The following is a 24,455-nucleotide window of genomic DNA, read 5'->3' as shown; positions in this document are numbered from 1 at the left end:
AGTACAGGACAGTACTGCCCTGGGCTGTGGGCTGGGCAAGTTCACTTGCAACCTGAGCTGCTACTTACAAAGGCTTCAGAAGATGTTACAATGGATTTTGTGGCATTCTGGAGCCACTAGGGAGCATTTGATGGGAGGAGACTTTATATTTATTCATCCACATATTTTAGTGCCTGTTACCTGCCAGGCAATCTGTTAGGCATTGAGAATATAAAGTAGTAAACTAGACTAAGTTCTTGCTCTCTGGACTTACTTTCTGTTGCTAAGTGCCATCGAGTCAGTTCTGACTCACGGCAACCCTGTAAGGGCTTCCGAGGAGCAGCTGGTAGGTTTGAACCACCGTTTGATCCAATGCTTTATCATATTGTACCACACCAGGACTCTTTCTATAGGAATAGTAAAAACAAAAGTTAACAGACTCAGAAAATATTGCAAATTGTAGTATTAGGTTGAATCATATGAAATTGAAATTCAGCCACCTGGATCTATAAAATCTGCAATTTCATGCCAACTTAATAGTACGACAGAAACAAGGGAAAAGTTGGGAACAAATATTAGGATGAAAACTGAGGATGCACAGGTCAGAAAAAGTCCAAGAGAAGGTGGCATGTAAATTGCCACTTAAAGGAAGCTAAGGCTGATTGTATCTCCTCTCCTTTTTCTTTAAATCAAGATGGCAAATGCAAGTACCAAGGGAATCAAATGAGTGCCCTGGGCCTAACGGGGCCTGTTTGTAACCGGGAGGCTCGTGCCCGACTGTTGCCCTCATCTAGTGCCCATATGGAAAGAGCAGCTCCTCATCAGCTGTAGACCCAGTGTTGCCTTATCACCTGCTGAGCCAGAAAATGGTTTTGAAAAAGTAGTCAGAATAATGCTGCAGGTGTTAACTTTGAAATAAAAATTTTACGTTTCAGCTATTTAAAATTTTTGAGAAAATGCTCTCTGCATCCCAAATATGCATATATCTGTTGACCAGAAATGGCCCACTGAATACCAATTTACAATCTTTGCTTTAAAGCATTCCAAATAGCTGGAACCACATATGCAAAGGCCTTGTGGCCAAAGGTTTGAATTGTTTAAGAAACAGAAAGGTAGGTGATGTGTCCAGAGCTGCATGAAACCAGAGGAGAGTAGTATGTGAGATTGTTGTTGTTAAGTGCCATCGAGTCAGTACCAACTCATAGTGACCCTATGCACAACAGAATGAAACAATGCCCGGTCCTGTGCCAAACTCACAATCGTTGCTACTCTTGAGCCCACTGATGCTGCCACTTTGCTAATCCATCTCGCTGGGGGTCTTCCTCTTTTTCTCTGACCCTCAGCCTTAGCAAAAATGATACCCTTCTCCAGCGACTGGTCCCTCCTGACAATATGTCCGAAGTATGAGTGATGAAGTTTGGCCATCCTGGCCTTCAAGGAGCTTGCTGGCTGCACTTCTTCCAACACAGATCTGTTGGTTCTTTTGGCAGTCCATGGCACTTTCAATATTCTCCTCCAACACCATAACTCAAAAGCATCAATTCATCTGTGGTCTTCCTTATTCACTGTCCAGCTTTCGCATGCATATGAGATTATTGAAAATACCATGGCTTGGGTCAGGTGCACCTTAGTCCTCAAGCTGACATCTTTGCTCTTCAACACTTTAAAAAGGTCTTGTGCAGCGGATTTGCCTAATGCAATACGTCGTTTGATTTCTTGACTGCTGCTTCCATGAGTTTTGATAGTTGATCCAAGAAGAATTAAGTCTTTGACAACTTCAATCTTTTCTCCGTTGATAAGAATGTTGTTTATTGGTCCAGTGGTGAGGATTTTTGTTTTCTTTACATTGAGATGGAATCCATACCTAAGGCTGTGGTGTATATGAGAGGGAGTTGGAAGTTTACAGAAGCCAGATCACTCAGGCATGGTAAAAGTTTGGGGGGTCTAGTCCAAATGTCCTCTGAGAAGTCCGACTCTAGAGACAAAAACATTGCTATTAGAACTCAGGAAAAGCTACACTCAGTAGAAAGTTAAGGGACGGAAGGAGGTTGTGAGGATAAGTGGTGGTGGTGTTGGGTGCCATCGAGTTGGTGGCATTCATGTGTGACAGATTAAAACAGATCCTTTCAAATACACACACCTTTCCAGTATAAAGCCAGTAAAACATGTTTTCATGACATTATTCTTTGGAGGTTTCTCTTGTCTTCATAACTCAAAATGAACGTATCACTGAATTTGTTGTTAGGTGCCATTGAGTCAATTCTGACTCATAGCGACCCCATGCACAACTGAACACTGCCATCCACACAACTGTTATGTTTGGGCCCATTGTTAATACCTCTCTGGTGGTGGTGAAGGTGGTGGTGGTGTGCCGTGGAGTCGGTTCTGACTCATTACGACCCAACATAGGGTTTTCAAGGCTGCAAATCTTTACTGGAGTACAAAGCTTAATCTTTCTCCTGAAGAACAGCTGGTAGTTTCAAACTACTGACCTTGATGTTAGCAGCCAGATTCATAACCACTACCCAGGAATTTAGAGGCCCAAATCAGAATGATTTAAGTGTTAAATTTAAGTTCCGTACAGAGCGACAGTGGTCTGGAGTTCAAACCCCATTAAATTGAAGACCTGGCTCATCCAACTTCTTTGTCTAAGATGGTTTACTGCATCACCTACTGGTTAGTTTGTGATTTCCTGTGGTGGCGTGTGTAGCAGCTATGCCATCAGTCTTTCACACACTAGCAGGATCGCCCACGGGGGACAGGTTTATCAGAACTTCCAAACTTACACAGACTAGGAAGACAGGTCTGAAGATCTACGTTCAAAAATTAGCTAATGAAAACTGTATAAATCACAACAGAATATTGTCTGATAGAGTTCTGGAAGATGAGCTCCCTAGGTTGAACACACATGATCATGAAGATGGCAACATTTTGTTCTGTGATATGTGAGGTTGTACTAGGAATCAGAGACAACTTGGCAGCAACTCACATAGTAACTCCAACCTGTAGTACTTCTGGTTTTCAAATAAGGTGAGTCTAAATTAACGATTTGAAGTGTGAAATATGAGGGTGAGAACACCTCCTTATCTTTGCATTGATTTGAAGCCTTTGAAATCACTAGGCGTGGGGAACCGTTTTCTGCCAAAATTCATTATGTCATTTAAGGGCCATACAAAATTATGAGCTTAAAAATTAGCCTACTATCTTTGGTCAAACATTTATTTAACTCACCCCTAGTCCTGGCGTGGTGCTGTAGGATATGCACTCTATCTCAAGGTCAGTTTGAACCACAAGGTCGGTGGTTCAAACTCAAAAGCCACTCCTCGAAAGCCCTATACAGGATCGCCATGAGTTGGAACCAACTCAACAGTACTTAACAACAACAATGTGATAGCTGGAACTGCCTTGGCAAACAGTAGCATAATTAGTAACACTTCCCAGATATTCTATGTGGGTTATTTCATTTACTTTATTAAAAAAAATCTGGTTTTACTTTCCTTATGATTCTTTACACTATTAGCTTTTTTGGCTATGGGATTTAAGTGAAAATTCCTTTTTTAAGAGTAGAAAGTCTCTGTAATTGTTTATACTTTGCTTTAGAGTTAATAAACCTAAACAAAACGCACTGCCATTGAGTTGGTTCGACCCTCTACAACAGAGTAGAACTGCTCCATAGGGTTTCCAAGATTTTAATTTTTATGGGAGCAGCCAGCCTCATCTTTCTCCCTAAGCACCGGTAGTAGGTTTGAACTGCTGACTTGCGGTTAGCTGTCCAACACTGAACTCACTACACCACTGAGGCCACATTTTGGGATGGTGGTGGGGGTGATTGTGTGCCACAGAGTCAGTTCTGACTCATAGTGACCCTGTATAGGGTTTCTGAGGTTGTCAACCTTTACAGGAGGAGAGAGCCTCATCTTTTTCGTGTGGAGCAACTGGTAGATTTGAACTACTGACCTTGCAGTTAGAAACCCAGCTAGTAACCCCTATGCTATCAGATTCGAAATCCCCATATGTCTGTCAGTTCAGTTTGTTGTACTGTGGGGACTTGCATGTTGCTGGGATACTGGAAATTATACCACAGGTGTTTCAAATGGCAACAGGCTCACCTATAGTGGGCAGGTTTGAGCAAAGCTTCCAGACTACAAACAGACTAGGAAGAAAGAGGAATAGGAGGTCCACTTGTTCAGTGTTATCAAGACAGTTCCAATTTATAGCAACTCTACATAGGGCTTCTGAGGACCGGCTTGCAAGTTTGAACTACTGACCTTGCGATTAGCAGTTCAGTGCTTAGCCTCTGAAAACCTTATCAATAGCAGTGAGACATAGTCTGATATCGGGCTGGAAGATAAAGCCCCTGAGGGTGAAAGCACCCAAAACACTGCTAAAGAAGAACCACTTCCTCAAAGCAGAGCTTTCCTGACTTTTGTTTGCAGATGGGTACAACTTAAAATGAGAACAAACAGCTGCAAACATCCATTCATGATCGGTGGTTCTTAAAGGGGCACACATCAGAATCACCTGTAAGAAGGCTCGTGAACACAGAGCTAGGCTCCCTCTCAGCGGATTTGGTAGGTAGGTCCCTCTAACAGGTTAAGCCGCTGCTGCTGTTGTCCTGGGTCTATGTGAGTTTGTGAAACACCAATTTAGAGTGGTATGTACGGTACCCAACACTGTAAGGATAACACAGTTTGTCTTTTACTGTGTCCCTAGAATAAAGTGTTGACATCTACAGCGATGGTTTTCTTGAGAACTTTAAGATTCTAGTGGTTCAAAGACCTAAGGTAATCGAAACCAGTTTTATACCTGTCCCGTATATTCACATTTTTGCCCCATCATGTTCTGATTAATTTAAACAGTTGAATTTGGGGGAAGAAATATGCTTAGGAGAAATATAAATGAATGAACAGATAAACATTTGTATTTTTCTTTGGCATGTTGTTGGCAAGTGCTGTGAGGTTGGTTCTGACTCATAGCGACCCCTGTATAGGGTTTCTGAGGCTATAAATCTTTGTAGGAGCAGAAAGCCCTGTAGAGGGTTTCCGAGGAGCAGCTAGTAGGTTTGAACTGTCATCTTGTGGTTCTCAGTCCAGTGTTTATTCTCTAGCACCACACCAGGACTCCTATATTTGTTGTTGTTATTAAGTGCCATCGAGTCAATCCTGACTCATAGCCACCCAGTGTAGGGTTTCCAAGGAGTGGCTAGTGGGTTTCTACATGTGTGAATATGGGTTTACACATAATATGGGTTTATACTTAAGTAGCTTTGATGGCGTAGTGGTTCAACACTTGGATGCTAACTGAAAGGCTGACGGTTCGAACCCACTAGCTACTCCATGGGAGAAAGATGAGACAGTCTGCGCCCATAAAGATTACAGTCTTGAAAACACTATGGGGCAATTCTGCTCTGTCCTATAGTGTTGTTAGGAGTTGTTGTTGTTGTTAGGTGTCATCGTAACCCGATTCGTAATCAGTACGCTACCAGATACATATAAAATTGATACCCATGTAACAGTTAAAAATCGTACATTGCCAGTAACTTTGTTATTATACGTATCTCCTCTATCATGTTTATCATGTTATCCTTTCTGTTTTTTTAATTTTACTGCTCTGATAGCATAGAGGTTATGATTCTGGCTGCTAATCTCATGGTTTGCAGTTCAAAACTACCAGCGGTTCCGTGGGAGAAAGAGGAGACTTTCTGCTCCCATAAAGATTTACAGCCTCGGAAACCCTATACAGGGTCACTACGAGTCAGAACCTACTCCATGGCACATCACCACCACTACCACCACGTGTCTAAACATCTTTAAGCAACATGTTAACCAATATGACATTTAGTTCTGCACACACACGAGCTTTATCAAAATGGCTTCATTACACATGCACACACACACATCCCTTTTGATGAACACAGCTATGGTTCATTTCTTTTCACTGCTGTGAGTGTATCCATTTTAGGAATGCATTGTAATTTATTTGCTCATTTCCTTGTTGATGGGTGTTGGATTTTTTTTTCAATGTTGTTTAATTTACAAAAAATGTAGCTGTAAGTATTCTTATACGTGTCTCCCAGTGAATATGTGCAGTGATGTCTCTAGTGCAAAACCCCAGGGAGGGGAATTTGCTGAGTTACAAGTTATGAACATCTTCAACTATGTCAATATCAAATTGTTTTCCAGAGTAACCAAGCCAATACATTTTCTGCCAGCAGGTCTAAGATTCCTGTCATTCCACATCTTCACCACATTTGATATCACCAGACTTCTAAATTTCTGCCAACTTGCTAAGTTTAGAATGGTATCTTATTTGCATCTGATTTGCATTTTCTTGATTACTAATGCGGTTGAGAATTTTTCTTATATTTATGGACCTTTCATAACTACTCTTCTTTAAATGATGGTTCTATTTTTTACCTCATTCTTTTGACATTTAAATATTTTATAGGCATCTTCTACTTCACATTTTTGTGATTTTTTATTGATAAAAGTATTAAATTTTATTGCAAGTCGTTGTATAAATATATCCCCTTATGATTTGTGGATTTGTTTTATATCTTGCTTAAGAATTAACTTTCTCCCTTGTGTATAACAATTTGTGAAAGAACTATTTTGGGCTTTCTACCTAGACAATCATCTTCTATAAATTATGATAGTTTTTTCTTCCCAACCCATCTACATTTTTTTTCTTGTCTTACTGAGTTGAGTTGGCTGGAATTTTCAGTATGCTCTTTAACCTAAGTGGTTTGATAAAGGACATTCTTGTTTCATTTCTGATTTAAGAAAAATGCTTCTAGCATTTTGTCACAAAGTATGGAGTCCTGGTATGGCACCATAGGTTCAGCACTGACTGTGAACCACAAAGTTGGTGGTTCAAACCCACCAGCTGCTCCCTGGAAACCCTATTCAGGGTTGCTATAAGTCAGAACCAACTGGACAGCACTTAACAACTGTATTATACATATATATATGACAAGCACTGGACCATAAGGTCATTTTGTACCACAAGGTCAGTGGTTCAAATTCAGCACTTGACTGTGAACCACAGGTTGATGGTTCAAACCCACAAGCCACTCCTCGGAAACCCTATACAGGGTCACTATGAGTCAAAACTGACTCGATGGTACTTAACTATCTATCTAGCTTATCTATCTGTCTATCTATCTATCTATCTATCTATCTATCTATCTATCTATCTATCTATCTATCTATCTACCTACCTACCTACCTACCTACCTACCTACCTATCTATCTATCTATCTATCTATCTATCTATCTATCTATCTATCTATCTATCTATCTATCTATCTATCTATAGTAGCATAGTGGTTATGAGTCAAACTGCTAACTTCAAGGTCAGCAGTTCGAAACTACCAGCTGTTTTACGGGAGAAAGATGAGACTTTGGATTTACAGCCTTGGAAACACTATACAGGGTGTCTACAAGTCAGAACTGACTCCACAGCGCATAACCACCACCACCACCACCATACACACACACACACATATACATACACATATGCACAGGATAAGTAAAAAAGGGTTACTACAAAATGTGAAGCTATTGTTTCTCAACATGTCCTCCATGTAGGTCTGTGCACTTCTAGGCAATGTTTCCATCTCTCACATCCTTCCCTGGCATGGCTCTGTGGGATAATGCGCTGGATTGCAAGGTCAGTTTGAACTGCAAGGTCGGCGGTTCAAGCTCACCAGCTGCTCCTCGTAAACCCTATACAGGGTTGCTACAAGTGGAAACTGACTTGACGGCACTTAACAACAACAATCCTTTCATAAAAAACTCTGCACTCATTGATTTGTTGTTGTTATGTGCCGTGGAGTTGGTTCCGACTCATAGCGACCCTGTACAGGGGTTCCGAGGCTGTAAATCTTTACGGGAGCAGAAAGCCTCATCTTTCTCCTGTGGAACAGCTGGTAGTTTTGAACTGCCGACCTTGAGGTTCGCAGCCTGATTTGTAACCACTACGATGTCAAATGGCAGTTTGGGCACCCTTGAGGGATTTAAATCATAGTCCTTTTAAATAGTCTTTGAGTTTGGGAAACAAAAAGAAGTTTGTGGGACCAGATCAGAACTGTAGGGTGAATGGGGTAAGGTTTCTCAATGAAATTCTCACAAGGCCGCCTCACTACCCTCAAAAAAGGAGCAGGTGTGTTGTCATGAGGGAAAAACCCTCCAGAGCAGCTTCCCTGACCTTTTTTCACCAATGCACCAGTGTTTTAATTTTCTTAAAACTTCTTTCTAATAAGCCCCCATGATTGTCCTCTGTCTTTCAAGAAAGCCTATTAAGATTATCCCTTAGGTAGTCCCTAAATAGGTCACCATTAACCTCTGAGCTGATCTTTCTGCCTTGAATTGATCTGATATGGGCACTGTTTGGATTGGATCTTTGAAGACATTCTAAATGAGACTAAGACAATTGTGTTTCTGTGAGAGCTTGTCTGCAGCCATCTACTGGACAGAGACAATTTTCAACAAGTTTTGTTTGGAATAAGCCCATACATGTATGAACTGAAACCCTAGAGGCGATACTTTTGGACTTAACCATTGTGTGTGTTGTTGTTAAGTGCCGTCGAGTCAGTTCCAACCCACAGAGACCCTGAACAGGGTTTCCGAGGCTGTAAATCTTAACGGGAGCAGAAAGCCTCATCTTTCTCCCGCGGAGCAGCTGGTAGTTTCGAACTGCTAACCTTGAGGTTTGCAGCCTGATTAGTAACCACTACGCTACCAGAGCTCCTTATTGTGTGTGTAGAAAGAGTTAAAAGTTTATCAAAGGCATTTTCTGTATATATTGAAATACTCTTGCATGTGTGCTTGAAAAGTATAACTATTAATACACTGAATTCGATAAACCAATTTTCTAATGATAAACCAAGTTTTCATTTCTGGGACAACTTGATATATATATGTCTTAACCAAAGGCATGGATCCACAAATCCTGAACTACTTGTACTGTGAATGTCTTGCTAGTTTGTCTGGTACTGTTTTCCCTCCCGTCCCTTCAATTGTTGGTTTTGGCTTCACACTATTCTAATCTTATAGCACCACCTGGTGACCAATCTTGGAAATTGCAGACTTGAAATCTTCATTCTTAGAAAAATGTGGTTTGTTCTCTTACCACTGCTAACCTTTCATTTAATTCTATTTTCTTCCTTGTAATTTACATTTATCCATTTTATTCTCCATCATCTTTTCTCTTGCTCTTGAAAAAGTTCCCAGCTTGCCAATGGAAATCACTCTCCTTTTCTTCTTTTTCTTTCTCCCTTTTTGTTCCTTTGTAAGTATCAGAAATCTACCTCACTCCTAGTACGCAAGGTGAGAATAATGCTGGACACAATAACTACAGAGACAGATTTTGAAATGAAGTTTACAGTAAAGTGCCATCTCAGCTAACCTTCAAAGTCCTTAAACAGATATTTAAAACTTCCTTAAAATGTGGTTAAATTTCAACTACCACTTTACCATCTTTGATTTATTCTGTTCAGTTTAACATCAATTATTAATGAAAAACGAAAAGTGGTTAATAAATCTCATGGTTTCTGAGTTCCTTTAGTACTAGCTTTGTCAAATTTTGGGTTTCTACTATATTTTATTGCAAAGGTTCGGTTTTCCATTATGGATTAAACTGAACCACTACCTATAACATGGTTTCTATGGGAAACAGATGCCCTTTTGGTGCCTAACCTGCCAGTGACTACATTTCTAATTGCTTAACACACTGATACAGGGAATACTGTAGGGAGGGAACAGTTTGGCCTCTTTAGCAGTTTCATTGCTGAGTTAATCCTGACTTTGTTTTTGGTATCCTGAAGTTTAAACCCACCAGCTACTCCTCCGGTGAAAGAAAAGGCTGTCTGCCCCTACAAAGATTGCAGTCTCAGAAACTCTATGTGCGGTTGCTATGTGTCAAAGTTTGCTTGATGGCAGTGGTTTGGGTTAGTAAGTGTTACCGTGGTGGTACATTGGTTAAGTGAATGACTGCTAAGTGAAAGGTCACTGGTTTTAACCCACCAGCCACTTTGTAGGAAAATAATGTGCCATTCTGTTTCTGCAAAGATTTAAAGTTTTGGGAACACCATGGAGAACGTCAAGTAAAATATCAACCTGGCTGTCAGCTTATTCTGACACAAAGCTCTGGTGCTTATGGCTTTGAGACCCATGATGCTTGTGAAATGGATTCGTTTATGCAGAGTGCATGCAAATATTAGAATTTATTTATTTACCATTTATTTAAGAGGGAAATTTAAAGTTATTATTTACATATTCTAATAATGGAATTTCAAAGATGAGTTTAAAAAATAAAAAGAGGCTAAAGTTTAGGAAGGAGATTGGTTTGGCAGTTTGGCCGTCTATAATCCAGAGCCTCCATAATCCAGGATGACAAGGATGTTTGTGCCGTTCTGAACCACTGGGCTGGCAACCTGATTCTTGCATTCAACTTTCTCCTGTGCTCTTTTGCTGAATACTTTCTAATCTCCTGATGTCTCTTTTTGAAAGGTGGGGACCCAAACTGTATGCATTGTTCCAGATGCGCTCTTGCCAAAGCAGTATAAAGCAAATGTAAGAGTTAGAAAGAAGGCTCCCGCCCTCCTCGCTAGGTAAGTACGACTGGCAGCCATGACCAGGGTCAGCTCATCTTCCCATGAGACCTACTGGGCCACATCAAGCTTGAATTTGTTCATCCACAGCCCAGGACCCACATTCTGGTCTAGTGAATGGTGAGGCAAAGGAGCTGACTGAGAGCGATCCCAAGCATCAAACCCTCCAACTCTACCCCCTCCAGGTTCTGTCTCAATAGTTTGCACCACTCTGGCTTGTCACCAACCAGGAACATTGTCCTCCCACTGATGAATTTTGAGGTCAGTCAGAGTTTGTTCATCTTGGTGAGCTGACTTTACACTGTCCTCTTACCTTTGTGAAAGAACTCTCTTCATGTGGAGGAAGGATCGAGGTATTTCAGTGCAAGCCCTTTTTGGTTTTGAAAAAAATTCAGGTATACTTAATAGTGAAATGTCATGGGTACATATTGAACAGAATAATTCCAGAATAGGCTTAGAAATCAGGCTAATATTGATAATATGTTGTTGTTAAGTGCTGTCGCGTTGATTCCAACCCATAGCGACCCTGTATAGGGTTTCCGAGGAGCAGCTGGTGAGCTTGAACTGCCGACCTTGCAGTTCAAACGGCTTTGCAGTCTGAGGCATTAACCCACAGCGCCACACCAGGACTCCATAGGTTAATATGGATTGGTATTAATTTGGTAAGATTTTCAAATCACTGAACAATGACCATGATAAAATGTTATTTTTAGCAACTTTACTATCTTTGACCTATCCTGCTTCCAAATAAAAGTTCCTGGGTGGTGCAAACTTTTAAGCATTCGACTATGAATCGGGCTGTTCCGCGGGAGAAAGATGAGGCTTTCTGCCTAGGAAACCCTGTACAGGGTCGCTATGAGTCGGACCGACTCCACGACACATAACAACAACAACTAGTGGAAAAGTTGGTGGCTCCAACTAGTGGAAAAGTTGGTGGGAAAACAAGCCAGGAAACCTGCTTCCAAAAGCTCACGGCCTTGCTAACCCTCTGCCTCAGCTGTTCCACTCTGCACGTTTGGGGTTACTGTGAACTGGAATTGAATTCGAGAAACTAACAACAACATTTCTGAATTAAACCACCAGAATACGGTTTCCCCTGTGGATCTTAAATGTACATCTGAGCTCTGTTGACTTGCAGATTAAGTCTCTCAAAGTTCTATAAACGTAACTCTAGAGGGTGTGGCGCTATAAAATCAGCACAGGACTGCTAACCACAAGGCCGGAGGTTTAAACCCACCAGCTGCTCCTGGGAAATCCCTATACGGGGCGCTTTGAGTTGAAACACACTCCACTGCATGTTACAACAACAGCATAGTTATATATGAATACTTTTGAAATAATATTTGAAAATGTACAATAAATGTCTGTTCTAGCAATACGATTTAAAAAAATTTCTCCCATAGTACCAACAAAAGGGGATCTGATATGTTTGCTCCCTTTAGGTGGAGAACATTTAGAAAAGATTTCCTTGGTTAGCCTTGAATTCTGGATTGCTCTGAAATGAGTTTCAGCTCAGGCAAGCCTGTCTCTGACATTCCAGACCACCAGCAAGACACATGCATTGTTTCCAAATCCAGCTACTGTGTACGTGACACGTTTATCAGCATTTGAAAGGGTGCAGCTGTTTGTGACTGTAGTGAATCCAGCTAGTCTGGGATTCCTGATGTCTGAGTGAAAATCCTTGGTTAAAACATGTTTTTATCGTTCCATATACAGTCACAAATGATACTTTTCTTATCTCGCCATCTTTAAACCATTTCTTCCAGTGAAGGGATCCATGTATGTAATTCTCTCCCTTTTGTTCGCTGGTCTGTGCATTTCCCCAAACTAGAATTCTCCTGTTGTTTTACTATTTTCCTTCACTTTTTAGAAGGAATCCTTGGAGTGACTGTCAGAAGTCGGCAAAAGAACATTTCTGTATGACTCACTAGGAAAATCAAGATCAAGTGACGGGAAGAGATAGTGCATTATCCAGAGATGAATTTATTAAGGGATCTAGGGAGTTGGCAATCGCCATGTCCTTCTACTTGAAATGCCACTTGGTTGGCAGCTTTGGGAGAACTGTAGGGCCCCTTCATAACCGATGATAATGCTGTTGATTTAAGAGAAAGGACAGGGACTTCTGAATGGGATTCCAGTCCTTCTCCTACTATCCTTAGGGATTCTTCATTAGCACCTTGTCTTGTCTTTCTTTTGGCTGGGAGGGGCCTGAGGGTTGTTGTTTTTTAAAGTTCAGTTGCTGTCAGGGTGACTACATTCATGGTGACCCCTTGTGTGTCAGAGTAGAACTGTGCTCCATAGGAATTTCAATGATTATTTAGCACTTCACCAGGTCTTCTTCAAAGGAACCTCGCGGTGGTTTAGAACCTCCAACCTTTCAGTTATCAAGTGAGTGTGTTACCAGTTTGCACCATTGCAGGATTCCTTTGGAATTATGGTGGTGAGGAATGAGAGATTGCCATGGAGAAGATAAAGCTGATTAGTTTTGTCAGGGACAGAACCCTGTACCTAAAACTTCTAGTATGGCGCTGTGGCCTAATGCACTGGACTGTAAAGTCGGTTTGAACCTCAAGGTCAATGATTCAAGTTCACCAGTCACTCATTGGAAACCCTATACAGAGCTGCTATGGGTCCGAACCGACTCAATGGCACTTAACAACAACAACAACCTATAGGCATCAGGTTCCAGTCTGTAGCCAAGCTACTCATCAGTCACAAAGACCTCTGACACAAGTTGGTATGTTCAGCCCACAGGTTTCTTGGTCTCACCACTGAAGACTTTGCTTTCCCTCTGAGCTCCAAGTGGACTTTAACTTAGGAGGCTGTGTTAGCCTTGATCTGAAGACCCTCTCTTCCATTTCCACTGATCCTTGGGATGAGCACATAGTCTGGATTATGGAGCTTCTGCCCATGGACCACTCAACTCACTATTTCTCTTGGGATTCATGTCACAAGATTACGTGACTGTGTCATAATACCATGACTTTATGTCTACACCATAAATTCTGAGTCCAGACATTACAAGATTGACTATTGACTATGCTAGATTTCTTTTGAGGGCCCAAGTAATTCTAGCTGGTTAGAAGTCAGTGTTGAGTTGGTGGACCTATGTTTTCGTTCGTGTACAATCTATCATTGCTTTTCCTCAGCAACTTTCTGTTTCCCTTTTAAATTCAGAAATAAGCTTTGTTGTTGTTGTTGTTATATGCCATGGAGTCGGTTCCGACTCATAACGACCCTGTACAGGATTTCTGAGGCTGTAAATCTCTACAGGAGCAGAAAGCCTCATCTTTCTCCCACGGGAACAGCTGGTAGTTTTGAATTACTGACCTTGTGGTTCGCAGCCAGATTTGTAACCACTACGCTACCAGAGCTCTTTCTAGAAATAAGCTTAGCTGTAACTAAACATTAACGTGTGAAATGTGGAATGGTATTAAGGGCCATGCTTTTTTTCAACTCCAGTAAGGTAATATTTTAGTTTAGCTTTCTTCTCTTTAATCTAACATTCATGTTCATTTTCTATGTCTTCATGCAGGTCCCTGGCATCTGGCATCTGGTGAGCATTAGGATAAGGACAAACCAACATATGTGCAAATTCTGAATGTGTCTTTTCCCCAAAGTCACAGTCTCAGCTGTAACTGGATGGACATGTATCCTCAACCAGGATTCCTGCTGATGGCTCTCTCCACATCTCCATTGACCATTGGTTTTCCCTTTGTTGTTGTTCTGTCTCTCTCCAACACCCCCCTTGGTTTCCTTTCCTATGGACAGGCCTTAGGAAGCTGTGCCGGAGCTTGGATTTCTGCATTGCCCCTTGCAATTCCAAGCTAGTCATCTTCTATGCCTTGTCTTCAAGACACCAACCCCCAAACATATACCTGGGGGCATCAGCTTCTGAGAATCCACTTTTTTCTTTTCTCTGCATGACTAGCTTGTAAGGAGGGACACATGGGGAGAATTTCCAGTCATTTCCCACTTCTTCAATAAGTGTCTGTGACTTCCTTTTGGCTTTGAACTGAGAGTAAACCCAGTGTTGTACAGCTCTACTTGCACATATCTGTGGAATCCGGAGAAATTGCTGCAACATCCCCTTTCCTGTCTGAGCTGTTTGTACAATTGTATATATTACGAGCAATAAATATATTCTAACATCAGCCTGGAGCAATTGCTTTCCATTTTATTTCCCATCCCTGGTGGTTGGCAGTAGATATCAAACTCTCAGGTCACTGTCTTGCTAGCCAGGGGATGGCCTGTCCCATCTCTGGTTCTGATCTTCTCTGATTTCACAAAATGTTGGCATGGAGTTGGCCAGTGTTTGAAAAGGGAAGTTTGCAGAGCAGGATGGGAGAGCCGTAAAGTGAAGCAGCATTATTAATTCAGTGGGTGGCACTGTTCCTGGCACTCTAAGATGGCTTGAATATCCCAAGGCTGTCACTTAGGAGATTGGGTGACAGTTTGGGACATGAGTCAGCTATTTAAATAGTCACGCTGACATCCTCCAAGAATGTATTGTTCTGTGTCCAATTAAGTCACAGACACTTGTCAGGCACTGAAGAAAAACCACAGAAAATAGGCCAACATGATAGTGCATCTTCCATCTGCCACAGATGTTTTCAAAGGCACTAAGTCAATGCAGTTGTTCTAGAGGCAGTCTCCTCTCACACGGGATGTATAAACAAATGACCTTTTTTTTTTTTTTTTTAACATGACAGATATACTGTGGGCGTAATATCAGGGGATATGTATCCCCAAACCAGTCTCTCATAATTTCTTTTGAAATCCTTGGTTACCAGGCATTCTTATAATGAAAAGAAAACTGCATATTTTGTTGTAGTTTCTTATCAGCTTGTATTTGGCAGGTCTTTTGTTGATGACAAGGAAAAGCTGGTATGAAATAATTTTTATCCTAAGACACTATGGAGCCCAAAGGTGAATCATTCTATGGTGGGGTTTGCAGTACTTGAAAGACTGTTTGTTCAATTATAAGAAAATACAGACTGGCAGGGACTTGAAGAAACCATCTGGGTGAGCCCTTTCAGCCTGGGGCAGACAGATAAGGATCTCAGCTCTTGCTTGTGCCAGCTCTGTTCTTGCTCTCACCTTCTAATAGCCTCATCAGAAAACCTGACACTCAAGGTCAATGATAAGAAGGCACACTGTGAGCTGCCGCTTTCCTTGGCAAGTCTCCAAGGGCTCTCTACCACTAATCAAACATTTTCTCCACAGAACTGTTCTTGGCCAAGACTGGGAATAAACCAAAACACCAAACCCAATGCCGACAGTTAGGTCTCACTCACAGCAATCCTATAGGACAAGTAGAACTTCTCCATAGAGTTTCTGAGGCTCAATCTTTATGGAAGCAGATTGCCTCATCTTTCTTCCCCAGAGTGGTTGATGGATTCGAACTGCCTACCTTTTGGTTAAGCTCAACTCTTAACCCACAACATGCTACTAAGCTCCTAGGCCTGGGAATGTTGTATTGTTGTCAAGTGCCATCAAGTTGATTCCAACTCAGCAACTGAGGAGAAAGCCTCATCTTTCTCCTGCGGAGCAACTGGTGGGTTTGAACTACTGACCTTGTGGCTAGCAGTCCAGTGATTATCCTATAGCACTAGCAGGTTTCCTGTTTTATGATTGTTGTTGTTGTTAAGTGCCCTTAAGGCAGTTCCAAGTCATAATGACCCTGTATAGGGTTTCTGAGGAATGGCTGATGGCTTTGAATAGGTAACCTTGGGGCTAGCAGTCCAGTTAAATTAGGTAGAGCACTATATCAGGACTCTAGGACTGGAAATAAAGGGGAAGATTATTAGAAAAAGTAAAGGACAAATGATCTGTTAGTTCTGGGGATAGTGAACTAAGAAACAACAAATTGAAAACAAAACACCCAAGTCAATCCCACTGCCATCAAGTTGCTTCTGACTCAGAGTGACGTTATAGGAGAGTCAAATTGCCCCTGTAGGATTTCCAGGGTTGTAAACCTTTATGGAAACAGACTGGCACATCTTTCTCCTGCAGGTAGGGGAAGCAGAGCTATTGAATGGTCTCATCAAACTCCAGCAGAACAGAACGCTCTCCAAGCTGTCTGAGTCAGCCTGGCATCCTTTGCTAAACTGGGCCAGAAGTCGTTGGTCAGTATGAGTAAGTCTTACACATTGATATCCTTTTCTAGCCCACAGCCTTGGGGAGAAACAAATGATTATGGATTACATTCATTTCTGTAGAACACAAGATGAGTCAGCCCTCAATCATCCCTGAAATGCCGGCCTTATAATAACTGACTCCAGGAAATGTGCGGGGTTGGGTTTTGTTTTTTTTTTTAAATTTACAGAGCACTGTGCACAAATATCTAATTAGGGCTTTCTAGAACAACGAATCTGACTGATGGATCTTAAAAACTTTTCATTGAAACATGAAAGACAGGACTTTGCATATACTAGTGATCAGACTGAATGCACTGGTATGTAATCAGCACTCTAGGAACTTTTCTTTTTCAGTCACTAGACTCTGGGTGATACAAATGGTAACTGAGTGTGGCTGCTAACCAGAGGTATCGTAAAGGAAAGGTCTGGAGAGTTACTGATGAAAAATCAGCCAATTGGAAACCATTGAAATATTAGTCATTAAAATATGGAGTATAGTTCTACCCCAAGTCACATGGGTCACCATGTGTCAGATTTACTCAGTGACAACTAGTTAAAGAGAAGTCTGGCCTTTGCCCTCAACTACTGGGAGGTGATCCCTGTTGTTACATGACATCTAGTTTGGTTCTGACTTATGGTGATGTTGTTATGTGCCGTGGAGTTGATTCCAACTCATAACAACCCTGTACAGGGTTTCCAAGGCTGTAAATCTTTACGGGAGCAGAAAGCCTCGTCTTTCTCTTACGTAATTGCAGGTAGTTTTGAACTGCTGACCCTGAGGTTAGCATCCCAATTCGTAACCACTACGCTACCAGAGCTATATAACAGAACAAAGCAATACCGGTCCTGTACCATCCTCACAATTGTTCCTGTGTTTAAAGCCATTGTTACAGCCATTGTGTCAATTTATCTCATTGAGGGTCTTCCTGTTTTTACTGGCCCTCTACTTTTTCAGGCAAATCTGCTGTACAGGAACTTTTTAAAGTATTGAAGAGCAGAGATGTCAGCTTGAGGACTAAGGTGCACCTGACCCAAGCCATGGTATTTTCAATAGCCTCATATGGATGCGAAAGCTGGACAGTGAATAAGGAAGATCATAGAAGAATTGATGCCTTTGAGTTGTGGTGTTGGAGGAGAATACTGAAAGTGCCATGGACTGCCAAAAGAACCAATAGATCTGTTTTGGAAGAAGTGCAGCCAGAGTGTTCCTTGGAGGCCAGGATGGCTAAGCTTCGTCTCTCCTACTTTGGACACATTGTCCAGAGAGAACAGTCGCTGGAGAAGGATGTCATGCTGGGTAAGGCGGAGGGTCAGAGAAAAAGAGGAAGACCCCCAACAAGATAGATCAGCCAGGTGACATCATTGATGGCGTCAAGTATGGCAGTGGTAGTGAGGTTGGCCCAGGATCGGACATTGTTTCGTTCTGCTGTGCATGGGGTCGCTATGAGTCGGTTCAGACTCGATGGCACCTGACAACAACAACAACTTTTTTCAGGCATGTCTTCTTCTCAAAGGTCTCTAGGTCCTTAGAATGTCCTGCTTGATATGAATGTGTTTGTTTGCCTGGGGGCTTTGGCCACTAGGTCATTCATGTCAGTTCGGACCTCTAGTGTAACTGTTGACTAAAGGTATTAGGTCAGCTTCTGGTGTGTGTGTTGGGGCGGGGGAGGGTGGGAGAAGGGGTGGGATTGGCGACTAAAAGCCAGCCTTGTGGACAGTTTGTGATCAAGCCTCTGTCCAAAGTCTGAATACCAAAGGATTAGGTGAACTTCTCATGCTGACAACCTTCTGTGAGTATTATCACGCTGTAACCAGGAACTCCATGGGAGAAGGTAACTTGAATGTCTGTAGTCAGACCCTTCCTAGGCTTTGCTCCATGGCCTTGTGCTTTGGCTAGTTCATCTTTCTAGTCGAATGTAATGGTAATAGATAAGCATAGCTCTTTCCTAACTCATCTGAGTTGTCCCCGCAGATTATCAAACCTGAGGGTGTGTTTTGGGGACCCTCAAGTGAGGGCAAGCTTGTGGAAACTGTTCCCTCAGCATATTTGGCTAACTCATCGCACAGTTTACCCCAGACAGAGAAACTCTGGAGAAATGTACGAGGGTAAGTCAAAAATTATCTGCACTTTGGCTGTAGAATTTTATTTTAGCCCACTTTTAGAATAGACAAATACATTGTTTTTTGACATAATCTCCTTTCTTTTCAATACACTTTGTCCATATCTCAGCAAGCTTTAATATTCCCTTATTTTTAAATGTTTTAGGCTGAGCTGTGAGCCAAAAATGCACTGCTGTCTTCACTTCTTTTTTAGAGGTGATTTTTTGTCCTTCAAGGGCTACTTGCAGGGGACCTAAAGGGTAGAAGTTCCATGGAACAATTTCAGGACTATGGGGGAGATTGTGTTAACACCTCAAAACGTTTTTGCAGAGTGTCAGCAGTGTGGGCAGAAGTGTGAGGACGTGCATGGTCATGCAAGATCACAATACCCTTGGAGAGCAGTCCTCTGTGTTTAACCTGATTTCAGCTTCAACTTTTCAGTGAGCATCTCACTGTAATGAGCACTGTTGATTGCTGAACCATTTTTACTGATAGTATGCCAATACTGCCCTTGAGAGTCCCAATTTTCCAGCGAGTGGCTGGTTGATGTTTGGACTTTTTCTTGGTCGGGATTGAGGATGCTTCCATTCCATTCGCTACTGTTTCCTCTCAGGCTCATACTGATGAATCCATGTCTTAACCAGTAATGATTTTTTAAAAGAAACTTTTACTTTCCTTCGAGTATTGGTCCAAATTTTGTTTGCAGATATCCAAACTCTCTGTTAATCCTCTTCCGTGAGTTGTTTCAGTATCCATCCTGTATAAGATTTTAATGAATATTTAAATATAGTTTCATTTTTCTTCTTTAAGGATACTCTCAGTGTGAACACAAACACAGTTTCAAGTGTTGCTAAGATATCTTAATAAAAGGATCAAACAAACAAAAGCCTCATACTTCAGTTTCAACTTCGTAAACAAACTGTGCTGGAATTTTCTTCCTGGGTTTGCTCGTGTTGGCTTTCCTTCAACTAGCAGAGAAAAATATATTAGTTCATATATAGATGACATCATTTAACATTATAGGGGAGGAGTTGGTTGAATTATATAGTTCCTTGGCCATGGTAAAACTCAGGTAGGATCAATGTCCAGGTAAAGGGAAGAAAATGTGGACAAACAGAACCTGTACTCTTTGTCATTTAGCCTATTTATAAAAAACCCCAAAACACACACATACACACACCTGTGTCAAGTTTGACATTATTCTCATGTAACAATAAGGTCTACTAATGAGTCTCATAACTCAGACAAGTTCCTTCCAAATACAGTTGGCTGGGAGGTCTGCCCACCACCCAACTAGGTATCCAGGAGTTTCATCAGTACAAGAGATGTGGCCGCCAACAGAGGAAAGTCTTGTGGAAATGGTCAGTCATCATTCCGATTGGGTGCCCAGCAGCAGGTAAGGGGTGCTATGGTGGTGGTGGTGATGTGCCTTGGAGTCTGTTCTGACTCATTGCGACCCTTTACAGGGTTTCCGAGGCTGTAAATCTTTACGGGAGCAGAAAGCCTCATCTTTCTCCCACAGAACAGCTGGTAGTTTCAAACTGCGGACCTTGTGGTTCACAGCCCAATTTGTAACCACTACAGAGATGGAATAAAGTTTCCTTCCACCTAGAGACTGGCTTTGATGGCAGGACTAAAGTTCATTTGATGAAGAGATGTTGATTGAGTATAAGTGGGGCAGTTGGCTGGCTAAGACTTCTGTCCAACACGGGCTCCTGAGCACTTGGACTATACCTCTTGCACCTTCCCTGTGTTTTGTACAAACTTTTGGAAGCCCAAGTCTGTGGTGGATTATTGCATAGGCAGAGTCATGGCTAATTTGCAAATGATTTGCCATGTAATTCACTGTTACTCGTCTATTTGACAGAATCATTTCACTTACACGCTCAATGTTGTGTTCAGTTGTGGATGTGAATGGGCATTTTACCGTAACCGGAGTATGGATACTTTGTGATTCACCCTCATATGTATGCCACACAGACTCTGGGAAGTGCTGTAACACTCTGGGGCCCAAAGCTGATGTGACATTCACCAGCCTAGAGTTGCCATAACAAAGGGACCTGTTCAGGGTTGAGCAATGGGACACCAGTTTGACTACCTCCAGAGTTCACACACGGCTCCCCACAGTGTCAATACTACCAGTCCAGGCCAGCTTGCAGCCGGGCACCTCACCAGCCCTCTTGTCAGGGAGTGAGGACAACTCTTCTATCTGAACCTACATCTCCCTCCATGCATTTCTCCTCATGTAAGGAACCCTGGTGATCCATGGGGTTTAGTGTTTGGCTGCTAACTACAAGGTTGTGGGTTCAAACCCATCAGCTGCTCCTCAGGTGAAAGATGAGGCAGTGTGCTCCCCTAAAGATTGACAGTCTCAGAAACCCTCTGGAGAAAGTTCTACTTTCCATACTATCTATTGGGCCACTCACTATGAGTCAGAACTGAATTCAGTTCACCTCTCCTCAAGGTTAGTGATTTCTGCTTTTATCCCAAAGTACTAGGTGCCTTATTTGTGTGGAGTACAATTTTTTTTTTGCTTTACAGTCTAAGAAAGCCAGTGTCTCTCAAAATGTATGTTGCTTCCTCTGGTGGAGAATGAATGGGTGTCTCAGAGGGCTTGTTCAGCTAAAGTTTATTGGATGGTCCAAGGGGAGGCGAAAGTATCAGTTTGATCTTAGGTAGGTGAGAGTCCTGCCAGGTTAGGCTATTTCCTTCGGTTAGAAAACAGGTCTTACCAATACAGTCTGGATATTGCTAACCCATTCAGATGAACAAACAGCCAGGAAATGCAATTGGTGCCCCTGGTTCCCTCAGGAGTCTAAAGTCAGCTGAGCAAAATCTGACGCCCGTTTTCCTTCCTGTTATTGCCTAACCCTTATTTTGTCAACAACTTGAATCTGTGGCTGGATTAAAATATTCCCTGCACTACCCGCCCTTCTAACCAGAGACAATGAAGATAGATATTAATTACCATTTGGAATGCCCTACTGTCATTCTGAAAGTCTGTATATCCAATTCTTGTTAGAAGAGAATCATTTAAAGTCACTTGCCATCCTCCCTCCCCACCCTCACCACTGTCTTCAGGTGAGCTCTGGCTGAGGGGTCAGAGTGGGGGACTACGTGGCCTTTTGGAATAACTCAGATGGATCGGTGAAGAGAGGCTTGTATGTGAAGATAGGAGCGACACGGAATCTGCAGAGGCTTCTGAGATCCCGGGACTGGTGACCTCAAATCTTCCTTCACTGCTTCTCTACGCTGCACTCCACCCCTGTCCCAGCTCCTCTCCACAGAGTTTAAGTTAAAAGGCTAGAACTTGCCATTTGTTCTGCTCCTGGCTTTGTAGTTTGCTGAGCTTTAAGGTATGTTGCATTTACTCACGGCACAATGCACTTTGGCCTAGTCTTGTTAATTTGGTAACAAACACAGCGGGAGCTTATTGAACAGCTTTTCATGTAGTTACCAAATTGTGTTTGTCATGGGCCCTCAATCTTTTCACATGCATATTTAAAACAATTATTTAAATGAATGATCATTGTATTCTTGAAAGTGGAAGGTTGGGGTTTGCAGACTAAGATGAAGAAGCCTTGGCCTGGTAGTAATCTGGGGTGCTGAGGGTGACCAAGGGTGCACTGTCAAGATTCTTGCACAGGCCTCTGGGTAAGAGCTGGGAATAGACAGCTAGGGGTTTAGTGAATGAGAACTGCCCTTACTCACTGTGTTTCCTATTCTATTCTATTCCTCATTGAGTACTCCTAGGGAACTGGGAAGCACACCTATCTGACCATCTAATTAAATGTTTCTATTCTACTCTCATGTGGCGCTGTGGGTTAATGTGTCAGACTGCAACATCATTTGAACTGCAAGGTCGGTGGTTCAAGCTCACCAGCCGCTCCTTGGAAACTCTATACAGGGTTGCTATGGGTCAGAATCAACTCAAAGGCACTTAACAACATGAACAACAACATTCTTATCTCATGCTGCATTTGTGTAAATGGAAAAGCATAAGAAATGTAAACGGAAGCTGCTTCCACTTGAAAGGTGTTGTGTTTGCGGTGGACATTGAGAAGAGTCTGAAAACTAAAAGGGGCTTTTCAAAAGATATGGGAGAAGGACTCTGTGAATGATGGGAAACGTTAGAAATAAATGTACTGCCTTTTTCTCTCCAGGACTACAAAGAATGTTACTGAGTGAAGGCCCGAACCCACACTCTAAAATAGACACCTTCCCACACAGGACCATCCAGACTTTCTTCTTGGCGAGTCAGTGTGGCCTTGTGCACTGAGCTGGTCATCTGACTTGAGTTCTGGGCCAAGGCCATGGTTGTGAGTCTCTGGCCTGTTTCCTCCAAGACACGTGGCACCTTTGTCATGACTGTTTATTCCTACAAACAAACACAAGTTCAAGTGCATATTTTTCCAAATCATCCCCGGCCCCAGTGAGACTGTCAGCATGTTAGTGTACAGTTACAGTATGTCTAGGTTTCATTCCTCAGACCCACATTTTAATAGAAGCACTGGCTCCAAGGATGACCAGAGGTCCATCCCTAGTGCTGACTGCAGCAGGGGAAGCTGGATCACCGTGGAGAGACCCCAAGCATGAGTTTGCCTTTCAGCAAGCTCTGTGGTTCTTGGTGTTCTCCTTTATAAAATAGAGATCACGCTTACTTCATAGGATTTTTAGTTTAACTTGTGTAAATATATGGTGCTGGGCCCTCAAGAGGAGTCCTGGTGACACCGCAGGTTAAGCATTGGACTGCTAACCCAAAGGTTGGCGGTTTGAATCCACCAGCTGCTCCACACAATTAAGATGAGGCAGTCAGCCTCTGTAAAGATGGTTGTTGTCAAGTCAGTCCCAACCCGTAGCTACCCTGTCTGTATAGGGTTTCCGAGGAGCGGCTGGTGAACTTGAACCGCTGACCTTGCTGTTCAAATCGACTTTGCAGTGCAGCGCATTAACCCACAGCACCACACCAGGACTCCTTCTGTAAAGATTACAGCGTCAGAAAACTCTGTGGGCAGTTCTCCTCTGTCCTAGAGGGTCACTGTAAGTAGGAATCGACCTAACGGCGGTGAGTGGGGTCCTCATATATGAGAGTTGCGGCCCTCACTCTTCAACGTCGGGAGCAGGAGCTAAACGAGGAAATGTTCAAGGAATATACGTGGTCCACCTGAGAGCTCAGAGCATTGTTGCCCTGCCACCTGGGCTCTACAAGGTATTCTAGGGAGGGCCTGCCCTCCCCCTTTACTGACGTAAGCGGTGCACGGTACTGGCAGGTTTGCAGTACGTCACCCACCCTCAGGAGTGGAGCTCACAAGGGCTTCGGCAATGCAGCGTCTGAACTAACTGCGAGTCTCTGGGACTACTCTCGGATGATTACCTCGGAATGATTATTACTTCTGTTATACCACCATTTACTTCTCTATTGTAATAGAAGAGCCTTCAGGTCAAGAACGGTGTAAGTTTGGGGGCAGCAAGGAGATGGGGTGCTAAGTTCTTTTACACTTCAGATTCAGCCCTGGGTGGAACGGAGTCTCTTGGGATCCTTTGGATGGAAGGAAGGAAAAAAATTCTGAGTAAGGGAACGAGCTGATCAGGCAAGAGAATGGGTACAACCGCCAACCCCCCCC

At 42.5% G+C, this 24,455-nt stretch overlaps 1 protein-coding gene across 2 annotated transcripts in view; it reads left to right on the top strand.

The window, feature by feature from the left end:
- RDX (radixin) overlaps positions 1-10,557 on the top strand; it is an 84,077-nt gene extending 73,520 nt beyond the window's left edge. For both annotated transcript variants that reach the window (XM_006833808.1, XM_006833805.1), the window contains one exon: positions 10,491-10,557. In XM_006833808.1, the coding sequence (XP_006833871.1) occupies positions 10,491-10,557 (67 nt within the window). The remainder of the gene's footprint in view (positions 1-10,490) is intronic.
- The last annotated feature ends 13,898 nt before the right edge of the window (positions 10,558-24,455 follow it).

Source organism: Chrysochloris asiatica, unplaced genomic scaffold (assembly GCF_000296735.1).
Source record: "Chrysochloris asiatica unplaced genomic scaffold, ChrAsi1.0 scaffold00008, whole genome shotgun sequence".
NCBI lineage: Eukaryota > Metazoa > Chordata > Mammalia > Afrosoricida > Chrysochloridae > Chrysochloris > Chrysochloris asiatica.
The sequence above is the reverse complement of the archived record's forward strand: the minus strand, read 5'-3'. Positions and strand labels throughout refer to the sequence as shown.